Genomic DNA, 14691 nt, shown 5'->3' with positions numbered 1-14691 from the left:
ACTTTTGAAGTGAACTTAGCTAAATGAGAGAGAGAGAGAGAGAGAGAGACAGACAGACAGACAGACAGACAGACTATTTCCCAGCCTCGGGACCTCCCACATCCTGTGCCTACTCTGAGACGTCCCTGGTTGTGTGCCTGCTGATCCCCACTTCCTATGTGTGACTGCATTCCAACCATTAATAAAAGTGTCTATTTGTACCAGAAAAAAAAAGAGCCGTGATTGTATTTGGGCTGACCAAACAAGGCACACAGCACCTGCCCTGGGCTACTGCTTCTGGGGGTACCTGTACTCTCACCTTTCCAAAGGGGGTGACAATGCCATGGGGTTGAAATTATCCTAGACTGAAGAAATAGAAGCATTCTGTTAGAACAGTGGCAAAACAGAAGAATTTTAAGTAGACAAAATTTACAGAATGACTAATTCTTAGAATTTTTCTTTTTTTTAGAATTTATTTAATTCTTAGAACTCATTCAATTCTTAAAATGTATTTCTTTTAATTTTAGTGTTATTATTTTTACAATTACCTAAGACTATAAGATGCAGAGAGCCTTGGATATAGAATTTTGTCATCTGGAAGTTTCCTGTAGCAATGAAATAAGGTCCTGTCCTTATCCCTTCTGTTTAAGTTTTAAGTATTGTTGATACTGGGTGGCTATGTGACACAGTGGACAGAGTTCCAGGCCTGGAGTCAGGAAAACCTGAGTTCAAATATGGCTACAGACACTTATTAGCTGTGTGACCCTGGGCAAGTCACTTAACCTTGTTTGCCTCAGTTTCCTCATCTGTAAAATGAGCTGGAGAAGGAAATGGCAAATCACTCTAGTATCTTTGCCAAGAAAACCCCAGATAGGGTTATGAAGAGACAGACACAACTAAACAACAAACAAATTATTGATACCATTTTTCTTCTATGACATCGTTGTTTCTTTTCTTTTCTTTCTTTTTTTTTTTTTTTTAAAGGCAATCAGGGTTAAGTGACTTGTCCAGGGTCAGACGGCTAGTGAATATCTGAGACCAGATATGAACTTAGGTCCTCCTGACTCAGGGGCTGCTGCTCTATCCACTGCACCACTTAGCTGTTGCGACATCATTGTTTCTTAATAAACCCTCACCCACCAATGAACTCGCCCGTGTTTAAAAAAGCGGGGGGGCAAAGTACACAGTATTCTGTACCCATACTCCCATCTCATGCCTCTGCCATCTACCAAAATATGCTTCATCCTATTATCCATTTGGTCTTTGCTTTTTAAGATCATGTTATTAGAAAATGACTTTAGGAGATTTCTTAATTTTGTCTAGTAAGACCCTTGTATACTCCTTCTAAAAAATGCTTAGTGAATTCTCACAATGGCAAAAACACATTTGGCTTCTGGTGTCTTCCTCATTTTGGGAGACTGATGCTTGCGTCAGCCTGGGCGGAGGTCTGCTTCATAAATCCTGCATGCCCTCGCCACATTCCACACGCGGACGAGAGAATGAATGATGGCGAAGGCAGCAGACCCCGTAACCTCCTGGCAATCGGGCTCAGCTTGTGGCTATGGTGGAAGCAGCTGTGTTGAGGGGGGCACCTCAGTAAATATGGAGCCATTTCAGAAATGTTGTCTTGTCTCAAGTTATATTTTTCACAGTCCAGAGTCCTGCTCATATTCATTCTCATTCTCTCTTTCTCTCTAGCCACAATCAGCAGACCACAGCGTTTAGGCATCCTGTGACTGGACAGTTTTCTCCAGAAAATATTGAATTCATTCTTCAGGAAGGGTAAGTACTGTTTTTTTCTATTCCTCTTCTCTGAGGATGGTCCATCAGCTTGTGGGAAGGAAAAAAACCAAGTATTAAGAGCCCACTGTGTACCAGGCGCTATGCAAAGAGCTTTACAAATATTGTCTTATTTGATCCTCACAGCAACCTGGCATGTAAGGTGCTGTTATTAGCTCAAAACAAAATTTGGCTGCTTTTCTCTTTCTGGGAAAAATGGGGTAGGCTAGTCAATTAAAAAAGGGTGAAAATGGAAATCTTGCTAAATTGTGGAAGTAGCAATCTTGAGAGGGTCAGGGAGGGTGAGGCCAGGGATGTGTATGTGTATTGGGGGGGGCAGTATTACACTAATGACCCCAGAACTTCTTAAAAAATTAAACCTGCCAACCAATGGAGCACCAACCACACACACCCTGAGAGTACTTGCTGGGATAGTGTTATTTTAATTAATTTAATTTTTTCATAAGTATTTCAAGTGCCTGTCAAGCCTGTGGATCATGCTTTGAAGTCCCTGGTCTTAGATGTTTAAGAGAGAGAGGCAGGCAGGAGGGTTTAATGGCTAAGGCACTGAACTTGGAGTTGCAAGTCCTAGGTTTGAATTTTGCCCCAGACGCTCATTGACTTTGTGACCCTGGGTGGGTATGTAACCTTTGTGGACCTGTTACGTCATTGGTAAAATGAAGATATGGGACTTTTGTGACCTTTAAGGTCCATTTTAGCTCTAAATCTCTTATCCTATGAGCAAAGGATAAATTTTTAGTCAGATCTGCTAGAGCAAGAGTTTTAACCCTAAAGGAAGGATGTGACCATGAAGTGCCTACTGTGTGCTGGCCACTGTGCTAAGAGCTTTACAAATATTATCTTATGTGATCCTCACAATAATCCAAGGAGGTAAGGTGCTATTATTGTCCCCATTTTACAGTGGAGGAAATTGAGGCAGTCTGAGGTTAAGTGACTTGTCTAGCATCACAGAACTGGTAAGAGTCCATAGATAACGACATGAAGTTCTGTGAACTTGGTTGGAGGAAAAAAAAATGACTTCTTTATTTTCATTAGCCTTTGGTTTTCTTTGCAATCCTGTGTGTTTTATTTAGTGTGCTTAAAATTCTGAGAAGGGGTCTGTAATCTTTACCAGATTGCCAGAGGGGACCAAAAAAAAAAATCAAGAGCCCTTGTATGATAGGAAGGTCTGGCATGGTGGGGAAGAGTGGCACGGTGGTTGGGGTGGGGGTGGGTTGTAGTCAATGGACTTTATGGCATTTATAAGTCGTGTGACCTTGGTCAAGTCACACACCCTCCATATGCTATAGGTAACTTCTTAGTACTTGTCTAAGTCATGGGTAGTTTTTTATCTCTGCTGGGGATCACATTCCCAAGACAGGAGTTCCCTTCGTTGGCAAAAATCTTAGATCCTCTGAGTAGTTACATAGCTCATAAATTTGGAGCCTGAAGGGACCTTAGAAGTCACCAAATCCAACCCCTTCATTTTTCAGATGAGGAAACTGAGCCTTATGAATGGCGCTAGTTGGCACAGTGGATAGAATGCTGAGCCTGGAGCCAGGAGGACCTGAGTTTGAATCCTGCCTTGGATACTTACTAGTTCCATGACCCTGGGTCACTTAACCTCTGTCTGCCTCTGTTTCCTCAACTGTAAAACAGGGACAAAAATAACACGTACCTCAAAGAGTTGTTGTGAGGATCAGATGAGATATTTGTAAAGCACTTAGCATAGTGGCTGGCACACAGTAGGTGCTTAATAAATGCTTGTTTCCTTCCTTAAGTGACTCACCCAAGGTAGTTATGTGGAAGACATAAGCCTTCTGACTTCAAGTTCAGCCCTCAGAATCACATCAGCTTCCTGGACTTGTCAACCCTGAAGAGGCAGGCCATCTGTGGGAAAGTGACTGCCCACTTAGTTGTACCTACAATACTCATGGCTCAGTTCTGGCGGCCAGGGCATCACTGTCCTAAAAGTGCACATGTTTGCTTTTGGAGCCATTTTCCGAGGGTGTCTGTGATCATCTGTGTCAGGGTTGTGTAGTGAGGGCCAGCCCCTTGATGGAAAATGCCTCATGTCATTTGCTTTGCATCAGGCCTGGCACGGTCTCCCATCCAGGTGGCTCCTTGTAGAGGAGGTAAGGATGAGACCAGGGGCTCCTGTTAATCCTCTGGACCCTCAGTCTTTGGGCTGAGTCTGTAAAAGTTACCAAGTAACCTTTTTTTTCTTAATGAGAGAGAAGAGGTGAGCACTAAGGTTGTTTGTGTTTCTGGATGGAGAAAATACAATATGTAGCGTGAGGGATGGAAGACAGATTCCCAGATTCTGTTTTGGAATTACAGTTTGTTCATAACTTCCTGCTGCATGGAAGGGTCTTCAGGAGGTCACTTAGTCTTGTTTCTGTTTCTTCCCTGCCCCCCCCCCCCATATTCGTTTATTTATTTAGGTGGAACGGCAGAGGTGGGCAGCAGGAGGACTCAGTTACGTGGCGTTTCCTCAGCCTCCGACTTCCTAACTGCTGACACTCCCCAGACAAAAGCCGTGCCGTCCAATCTCTGCCCACATTACACGTCCAGAATGGTCACCATTTCTATTTCTTGAACAAAGCAACCTATTGAAAATTTTAAAGTTGTCCATGAACAGAAATCCCGCATATAAACAAAAGGGCACATAACCAAGGTCAAAATTGCTGCTGGAAGCATGCAGAAGCTGCTGTCATATTCCAAACATCTCCCCCATTCTCCTTCAGCTCCTTTTCCCTGTCATTCTTGGTATGCCACCTTCCTTCCAACTTCACTGAGAAGTATCCTTCCAACATCTAGAATTGGACGGTGTCCGGATGGTTCCCTGTCATTGGAAGTCTTCAAGCACAGATTGGAGACAAAGTATGACAGAATTTTACCTTCAGTCAATCAATAAACATTTATTAGACATCTGCTATATATCAGGCATTGTGCCAAGTGCTGAGGGATGAAAAAAGAGGCACAAGAAAGTCCCTGCCCTCAGAGAGTTTATAATCCTATGAATATTTCCTTTAATATAGCAGATGATTTCATTAACTAATAGAATTACCCATCATTCTGCTAGCTCCTATACAGCTTGCAGCCCAATATGACTTCCATATTAACTGTTGTCCAACAGTGCCTTCCCCATACTTCCTAAATTCTCCTTGTACAGTGGATGTTTTGAACCCAAGTCTAGGGCTTGGGATTTATCACGATCATTTCCCTTTTTGTTAGATTCCATCTATCATTCTAGCCTGCTGGAATCTTTTTGGATCCCAGTTCCATCATACGGCATGTTAGCTAACCCTTCCAATTTTATGTCCTCTCCAAATTTAATGTGCCTACATTACATCTATGCCTTCATTTAAGTTCCTGATAAGAAGATTCAGCAGAACATGGTGAACTTCTTCCAATGGAAGACCCCTGGATTTGCAGTAGAGGATCTGGGTCTAAATTCTGAGGGAGTGATCTTGAGCAAGTCTCTCTAACTTCCCTGGGCCTTAGTTTCTTTTTCTGTAAATGGAGGGGGTCGAATATATGGCCTCTGAAATTCATTCCAGCTCTAACCCTATCATTTCTTCTTTCTCTGAATTAAAGCCCAGGACAGATCCCTGTAACATTCCCCTCGACCAGTGATCACTGGTCGTTCAATCTGATTGTTCAACCTTTTCTGAATCCATTAAACTCAGCTGTCTCCTAGCCCACATCTCTGCATCCTGTTTATCCCACCTTTTGGGAGAAGCTTTGTTAAATGCAGTTTTGAAATTCAAGTATTCTGTGTGACAAGGGAATTCTGTGGACCCACAAGTCTAGCAACATTGTTAGAAATAAAATAATAAGGGGCAGCTAGGTGGTGCAGTGGATAGATCACCAGCCCTGAAGTCAGGAGGACCTGAGTTCAAATCCGACCTCAGACCAAACACTTGACACGTACTAGCTGTGTGACCTTGGGCAAGTCACTTAACCCCAATTGCCTCATTAAAAAAAAAGAAAAAAAAGAAATAAAATAATAAAGTGATATGAGTCTGGCACGCCTATTCTTGGTGAGCCCTGACTGGCTCTTAGTGGACACTTTCCTTTTCTGAATGCTCATAAACCATCCCTTTAATGATGTGTTCCAGAGTGTACCATGAACAAAGTCAAACTCTCCAAGGTCACTCCCTGGTAGTCTTGGGCTTGCCCCTTCCCACTCCCTGCTTCTGGACTTCCTGGTCACCAGATGTGGTGACTTTTCTAAACCCTTTATTTTCCTTATCTTTCCCCACCCCCCTTTTTAAAAATAGCATTTCATGCTGAAGAAATAGAAGGATGGTGCAGAAGCTCCATGCTGGTTTATTATGGAATGCATTTCTCTAAACCCATATCAAGCCTGTTTATGTTGTTGGCCTCCAGCACCTCTAATAGGAACAAGTTCCTCAATTTTATTCCTTGATATGTTTTTTTTTTTTTATCTTAAAATGAGCTCTCAGCTTTCATGATCACTCTTTAGCTCTTGTTCACGGATTTATTGGCTAATTGGGTCCATGCTCTCTCTCCGCTTAAGCCCATTGAAATTCCATGAGCATAAGAAATGTCCCTTCTGGGCTTTCAGCCCTCTACTCTGCAGGGGCCTTTTCTTTTTTTTTTTTAAATTTGATGAGTGTATCATCATAGTGAAACCTCTCTTTGGGACCTTCCCCAGCTCTTTTGCCTTTTTTTGAGATGCAGCAGCAGCTGGAATGTCTGTGGGGTTGCAGGTGTGTGTATAGCTGGCCACTGGTTTTGTGTACGGAAGGAGAATAGTTTCTGGTTTGTTTTTCAAACCCTCCAGGGAGAGAGGAGAGAGGTGGCACTGTGTTAGGTTGGTCCTTTTGGCTGAAAAGTTCAGTTTGATTCAATTCAATAAATGTTTGCTAAGAACTATATGCGAGGGTTGTGTCCTGCTTATAAAGATGACAGACATGATTCCTGCTCAGGTAGCTTGCAGTCTAAGAAGTGGAGGGAATGTAACATGTATGTAGATAAGTGTGAAAGAAGGGAGATTTGATGGGGGCAAAGGGGAGGGGTCCACATAAAGTGTTTTATGAAAATTTGCAGAGGCAAAGATCACTTTAATCTGGGGAGGCAGAAACAGAAATGAAATTTGAAGCACCCAGAATATTGGCTCTTCAGACAGCCTTCTGGATGATTCCTTCCTGTGATGGGGCTGAGAGCTCAGAGCGCATCATCTTGTCAGTTTAACATGAATTGTTTTCCCCTGAATCCCTCACCTTCCACTTTCTGACACAGAAACAGCTCATCTGCCACTTCTCTGCCTGCACTCAGCCTCAAGAACTTTTATTATAGCTGTTAGCCCCGGTGATTTACCAGCTGTGTTTGCTTCAGCAGGTCTTCTTTCTTGTCTCGGCCTCAGTTTCCTCATCTGTAAAATAAGGGGATTGAGCTACATGGCCTCTAAGGTCCCTTGCAGCCCTAAAGTCTTACTAATCATCCCCTGGGAACTTGGGTTTTCATTTTTTGCTACCAAGAAAAAACATGAGATTTATAGCCAGCAGGTACCTTTGAGGTTGTATAGTTCAGCCTCCTTATTTTACAGAAGAGGAAACTGAGGCCCAAGTCAGCGATCTGATTTGTGTAAGAACTGCAGAGCATGAGAAGGTATGGAGGGGTTATACTCTCTAGCCAAAGGGTTCTCACCCAGATGAGATCAGAGATCTATCTGAGTCTCCAAAATCTCAGGGTGGGAAAGGACAGCAGAGTCCATCCCATTCAACCTGTCCATGACCAGGACCCCTCCAGCATCCCCAATGAATGGTCATCTAGCTTTTGCTCGAAGACCTTTAGAAAGATATGAGCCCACTGCTTCCAGAGACAGCTCTTAAATAGTTCTGATTTCTCTGACACTAAGCCTAAAGCAAGTTACCAAATTAGTGGCAAAGCTGGAACTTGGACCCAAGTCCTTGGAGGACCTTAGAGATAATTTATTTTACCTTCTTCATTTTACTGGAAAACAAAACAAAATAGTCCTGAGGATCAGAGAGGGGCAGTGACCTACCCAAGATCACACAGCTTGTCATGAGGCAGAACCAGGGCTCGAACCAAGGACTCCAGACTGTCATGCCCACTACACCTTGGTCCACTGTCGTCATTTCAAAAGAGGGACAGCTCATGTCATCTGAAAAGTTGTCACCTTCAATATGCATCGCCTCTTCTTGACCACTTAGAAACACTGATCCCACATCTCCCTCCTGAGAAACACTCCTTTTCTTTGCTAAAGTTTTATTAATGCTTTAAAAAAAACTTGCTGTCATTTCCCAATAATTTTCCTATAATGCTACCCTCCTTTGAGGCAACTAATCGATGTGATGCCTAGGAGCATTGGCCTTGGAGTCAGGAAGACCTGAGCTCAAATGCAGCATTAGACATTTCCTAGCTGTGTGACTCCCACAAGTCAATTAACCTCTATCCACTTCAATTTCTTCACCTATAGAATGAGGATGTTACAGCACTTACCTCATAGGGTTATTATGAGGATAAAATGAGATAATATTTGTAAAGTGCTTTGTAAACCTTAAAACGTGATATAAATTCTATTTGTAACAAAGTACAATTAAGTAACAGCAAACCAATACATTAACCACGCCTGACAGCAGATGCCTTGTTCTACATCCACGTCCCTCACCTCTGAGAAGGAATGCACATTCATCTGGAGTCCTAGTACCATTCAGGGTGCCACCATGTTTGAAACCTCAACATTATCCTTGACTCCTCATCCTCATTCCAATCTGTCTTCCACAAAGCCACCAAAGTGATTTTCCTAAAACATAGATCAGATCGTGCCACTGCCCCTCCCCCAATCCTCAGAAAAATCCAGTGGCTCCATATTATTTTTGGACTCAAATAAAAATTCCTGTCATTGGCATTTAGAACTCTTCACAACCTGGTTCCTTCCTACCTTCGCAGTCTTTTTACCTATTACTCTCTTCCATATACTCTGCTATCCACTATATAGACCTGTATTCTATTCCTCACACTTGACACCCTGTCTCCTGCCTTCATGACTGCGCTGTGTGTATCCCATACCTAGAGTGCTTTCCCTTCTCACCTCCTCCTTTAAGGCAATTCCTGATTCCTCTTAAGACTCAGTTCAAGTGTGATCTGCTACATGAAAGCTTTCCTGATCCCCTTCACTGATAATACCCTCCATCCCCAAATTACCTTATATTAAATTTCTGTATACAGCCATTATGTATGTACTTATATGTGTGTATGTTGGTTAGAATGTAAGCTCTTTCATTTTTGTCTTTGTAGCTCCAGGGGTAGCTGCCTACCTCTGAATTAAGAAGGCTTGGGTTCAAGTCTTGCCTTTGACATATACAGAATATGTGACTGTGGGCAAGTCACTTAACCTGTCTCAGCCTCAGTTTCCTCATTTGCAAAATGATTATCCCCATTTTATAGCACAGTGCTTAGCACATAGTAGGTACCAATAAATGATCATTGATTGATTGATTTCACTGATCTGAGTTCTGATGTTTCTTAATGTTCTTTCCCTCTGTGTTATTGTCATTGTGTGTAATAGAAACATCTTTTCCTTTCATCCTGTTTCTTAACTGTTCCTGATAGAACAGATTCTTAGGATACATAGATTCCTATCTCATAGGAATTTAGATTTTAGATTTCTAAAAATTAGCTTTGCTAGAGGCTTTTTCAAAGTCTAAATCATTAGCCAGAAAGCATTTATTAAATGCTGTGTCCCAAAGCATTGTATTAGACAGTGAGAATAAAAAAACAAAAATGAATAATTAATTCCTGCTCTCCAGGAGCTTACATTCTGCTGAGGGGTGGGGTAGGGGTGGGATTCAACATTATGCAAAGGAGTGTAATCAAGGAAAATTGAGGGAAGAGAGAGCATGAGCACCTGGAGGCATCCTGCAAAGCTGTGCTTTTGACACTCTGTGTCACTTTAGGGGGCTATAGGCTGTAGTTAAGGGTCCACAAGACTTTGGCATTATGTTAAGCAGGGGAAGAGAGGAGATCAAAAAACTAGTCAAGGATTGTCTCTTTACCTATATAAAATACACACCCAATAAAGAAGGCAAGGGGAGGATAGGAAGAAACATCAATCTTGGTTCCTACCCTCAAGGAAGGGAACTTGGAGTCTATTCGGGGAGACAAGACAGTTACACAGAAGAATAACAAAGATGTGATACCCACCCTGAGTTCCATGGGAGAGGTAGCTGAGGGTTGGGCACAGGTGATTTTTCCCCAAAAAAGTGGAACTTTAGCTAGGCTTTAGGGGAAGGCTACAGGATTCTGATAAGCAGGGATTAGGGCTGGGGGTGGGGCAGAAAATCACATGAGGGAAGGTAGGGAGGCAGGAATACACATGGTCTAGCTGAAACACAGGGCCAAGATTCAGTTTGTCTTTAGTGGGGGCTCTAAATTGGGAAGCTTGAAGAGGTAGGTCGGGATCACTTACACACTGAGTTGTCTTTGCCCATTTGCTCATTTTTTTTCCCCCTCAAAGAGCTCATAGAGGCTAGTGATGAATGATCTCCCTGCCCACAATTCATTGTTGTTGCATTTTTTATGTATTTTTTTGATGGTGATTCCTGCTTGTCCCTTCAAAACGGCTTAATTTTATTGCTTAATACATTATATGGAAATGTTAAAAAGCTGAGGTTGGAGTTTGTGTCCGTGTAAAATTGCTATCAAGCTACAGATCTTTCACTGGAGAAGAAAAATGGGCTCTTTCCACTTCATTCTTCATCGAGTATTTGTTAAGGGCACACACACACACACACACACACACACACACACACTGACCCTGGGATGATCTGAATGTCACAGCTGCTGTGCCCTAGATGTCGTCCTCTCAAGCACCCTGGCGCTGGTCCTTTCATCGGATAACTATGATCATCCCTCCTCCAAGCTTATCTTCTTGCTGTTTCTTGCCTCTTAAACGCAGAGACAGGGTTGTGTTGTAGATAGAGCACTGTACTTCGAACTCAGTAGACCAAGATTTGAATCCTGCCTCAGATACTCCCTAGCCATGGACCTTCAACAAACCACTCTTTAAGCGTCATCTAGAACATCAAGAGGTTGGACTTAATGAGGTTCAGGGGCTCTTTCAGCTCGGAATCTATGATCTTATGGCCTGTGATCTTAGGACAGTCTGCTGATGCTTCTGTGAAAAAACTCTTGTGCTTCCCTTGGCTTTGAACAGGCCTTTTTTAAAATCCAGCAGGTGCTCACCTCCCTGGCCCCTGCAAGGATGAGTTTATGGACACTTTGTCATTTCTTTGCCTCTTGAAATGGATAGAAACAGCATCTCTGTCAGCCTCTGGGCTGTGCTGGGTCTTACCTGAATTTTCTGAGCCTGTTATTGGAAGAATGGTTCCCTTCAGGTGGACTCCATTCCTGCCCTGTTACTCTTACTGTTGTTATTACTCTCCCTTTGCAGGGAGTACTGACTTCGGTCAAGCACTTGACAGTTTGTAAAGGACTTCAGAGCAGCTAGGTGGTCCAGTGGATAAAACTCGAGGCCTGGAGTCAGGAAGACTTATCTTCATGAGCTCAAATTTGGCCTCAGACACTTGCTAGCTGTGTGACCCTGGGTAAGTCACTTAACCCTGTTTGCCTCAGTTTCCTCATCTGTAAAATGAGCTGGAGAAGGAAATGGCAAACCACTCCAGTAAGAAAGCCCTAAATGGGGTCACGAAGAGTCTGACATGACTGAAACGACTCAACAACCCCCACAAAAAGGACTTTATGGACATCTTATCTGAGCCTCATAACCGCCCTGTGAGAGGCAGACAGACCACCTACCTCTGAATTAAGAAAGCTTGGGTTCAAGCCTTGCCTTTGACATATAGAGTACGTGACCGTGGGCGAGTTACTTAACTTCTGTTTGCCTCAGTTTCCTCATTTGCAAAATAGTTATCCCCATTTTACAAATGAACAAACAAAAGAACTCAGATCACACATTTGTTGTGAGGATCACATGAGATAACATACGTAGAGCACTTTGCAAACTTTGCAGGCCTCTATAAATGTTAGTACTCATCATTATCATCATCATCATCATCATCATCATCATCATCATCATTATCATCATCATTAACTGTTGTTGTTATTTATATGAGTAGACAGAGAGTCTTCACTGAGAGTTCCCTACACCAGTGAAATTACAGGTCCAGCTTAAAAAAAAATAACCTTCAACCCTATGAAGTTCAGGACTATGATTACTGTCCTCATTTTACAGATGAGAAAATGGCATCTCAGAGAATGACTTGCTCACATTCACACAGCTGCTAAGTGTCAGGCATGATTCAAACTCATGTCTTGGTGACTCCAAGTCCAGCATTCTGTGCTGGCTACCACACTGCTTCCCAGAGTCTACCCCTTCTACTAAGAATGCTCTGCAGTTAGGTGGTGTAGTAAATACTTTGCCAGTAAATACTTCCTGACTTCCTGAAGTCAGGAAGACCTGAGTTCAAATCCTGCCCCAGACATTTATTAGCTATATGACCAAGGGCAAGTCAGTTAACCTCTGTCTGCCTTGGTTTCCTCAGTGTAAAATGGGGATAGTAATAGCACCTGTCTCTCACAGATGTTGTGAGGATCAAATGAGATAATACTTAGCACAGTGCCTGGCACATAGTAGGTGCTTAATAAAATGTTCCCTTCTGTCTCTACCCCACTACCTCACACACTTGAAATGTGGTGCTAGGAATCTGGAATGAGCACCACCTGTCATTGTTTTTGGGTAATACATGGAGGGTTTCTTTAGGCTGCCATTGACCACACTGTTGTATTCCTAGATCTCAATGTGGCTAGAATTCCATTCAAACAAGTGCCTGTTTTATTCAGAGCACTGTCCAAGGTATGAGAGGTACAAAATTTATATAAGACAAAGTCTCTGCCTTCATGGGGCTTCCAGTCTAGCAGAGGGATAAGATACATACTGAAGTTATAATTATACACCGTAATATTTGATAAGTATATTAGCAGCGAGCAAAACAAAAATATTCTGTGTGGTGCAAGAACAAGGGCATAGTTTTTATCTTCAGGGAAATCAGAGAAGTCTTTGTAGAGAAGGTGGCATTTGGGTCAGGCATTAAAGAATGGGTAGGCTTCAACAGGTAAAGGGGGGGTGGGATGGTGTTCTAGGTATAAACCAGTGTGTGCAAAGGCACGGACATGCTCAAATGCAAAGTGTGCTTGGAGCACCAAATAGGCCAGTTTGGCTATAGCATAGAAGGGAATAATATGAGATCAAGTTGGAAAGGTGGAGTAGCATCTACATGAGGAAGAACTTGAATGTTAGATGAAAAAATTAAGACTTGACTTTATAGGCAATAGAGAGCCATTTCATATTTTTTGTTACTTTGTTTTCATTTGTTTCTCTGATTTATTAGAGGAGAGTTTAATCGTATTTATGCAAAAGAAGGATTAGGTAACAAGAAAAAGGCTAGAATGGAGGGGAAGAGTGTGGAGGTGGGTAAGAAGCCATTTCAATAAGGCAGAGCTTTGGTAATAAAGAAACATGTTAGGATAAGGGCAGTAGGAATCGTCAGCAAAACAAAAATTGTCAAGTCAACACGCATTTATTTAGTGTTTCCTAAGTGCCCAAAGCTTTTCTAAGTGCTGTGGATACAGAGAAAGGCAGAAAATGGTCCTTGTTCTCAGGGAACTGAGTCAGTCTAATAAGGGAGCCAACATGCAGTGTGAGACATATTGTGGTGTTAGAATCACTGGGACTTCCTAATTAATTGACTCTTCCTTCTCTGTTCCCTCTGGTAACCAAAGATAACACCAAGATTTCAGACAGGAAAGGCTGAGAGAATGGTTGCACCCCTTCCAGAAGTAGTGAGGTCAGAAGGAGAAGCAGGTTTAGGAGAAAAGATAAGCAGTTCCTTCTGGGATGTGTTGAGTGTGAGGTGTCCCGGGGGACTTCCTGGTGAAGGAGTCTTATCCAGTCTGGAGCTCAGACGAGAGGTCAGAAGCAGGAGTCATCTGTGTAGAAACAAGGGGAAAGGAAGGATCATTTATTATGGCCCCACTGTGTGACAGGCACTGTGCTAAGCACTTTATAAATATTATCTCATTTGATAAATAAGCCCTGAAGTTTTTGGAGCAAATGACGCTGCCAGGGAAGAGACAAGAAAAAGTCCAGGGCAGAACCTTGAGGGAAACTGTGACCATAAGGGATCAGAAAGAGATTAAGCCAGAGAAGTAGCAGTCAGTGGTAGGAGAACCAGGGGAATGTGGGCATTAGATTTGATGAGTGTGAGGTTCTCTTTGATCTCTGAGAAAGCAGCTTCACCACAGGGTTGGATTAAGAAAACGGAGGATAAGGTATTGCGAATGTGGAGGCATTGTCTGTAGGCAAGTTTTTCAAGAAGTTTGGCAAAGAAAGGGACAAGAAAGATGTCAGAACAAACAAATGGAGTAGAGGAGTCAAGGGAAGGCTTTTTTTAGAATTAGATTTGTTAGTCACATGGGGCGAGTCTAGGAGAGAAGGAGGGAATGGAGGTGTTTGGGAAAGAAAAGTTGATGATCGGAACAAAATCTGAAAGGGCTTTGCGATTGTGGGATTAACTTCTCTGAAGAGTAGGAATGCCTATTTTTCCACGACTGGAGGGAAAGAGAGACTGGGGGATGGTGCCAAAAGGTTTTGAGGAGTAGAGAGGAGGTGAGGGTGCTATTATCATAGCTATTTTTAGCAGTGTCCTCAGCTAGGTGGCACAGTAGATAGAGTACTGGGCCTGGGGTCAGAAAGAGCTGGGTTCAGATGTGGTCTTAGACACTAACTGTGTGACCCTGGACTAGTTACTTAACCTTGTTTGCCTCAATTTCCTCATCTGTAAAATGAGTTGGAGAAGGAAATGGCAAACCACTCCAGGAGCTTTGTCAAGAAAACCCCAAATGGGGTCATGAAGAGTT

The 14691-nt window shown here is 42.7% G+C and overlaps 1 protein-coding gene across 7 annotated transcripts in view; it reads left to right on the top strand.

The window, feature by feature from the left end:
* The window catches only part of PLEKHA7 (pleckstrin homology domain containing A7), a 155238-nt gene that overhangs the window by 49398 nt on the left and 91149 nt on the right, over nt 1–14691 (top strand). For all 7 annotated transcript variants that reach the window (XM_027852608.1, XM_027852613.1, XM_027852612.1 and 4 more), the window contains exon 2: nt 1678–1761. In XM_027852608.1, the coding sequence (XP_027708409.1) occupies nt 1678–1761 (84 nt within the window). The remainder of the gene's footprint in view (nt 1–1677; nt 1762–14691) is intronic.

The sequence above is a fragment of the Vombatus ursinus genome, unplaced genomic scaffold (assembly GCF_900497805.2).
Source record: "Vombatus ursinus unplaced genomic scaffold, bare-nosed wombat genome assembly UNPS02009770.1, whole genome shotgun sequence".
Classification (NCBI taxonomy): domain Eukaryota; kingdom Metazoa; phylum Chordata; class Mammalia; order Diprotodontia; family Vombatidae; genus Vombatus; species Vombatus ursinus.
The sequence above is the reverse complement of the archived record's forward strand: the minus strand, read 5'-3'. Positions and strand labels throughout refer to the sequence as shown.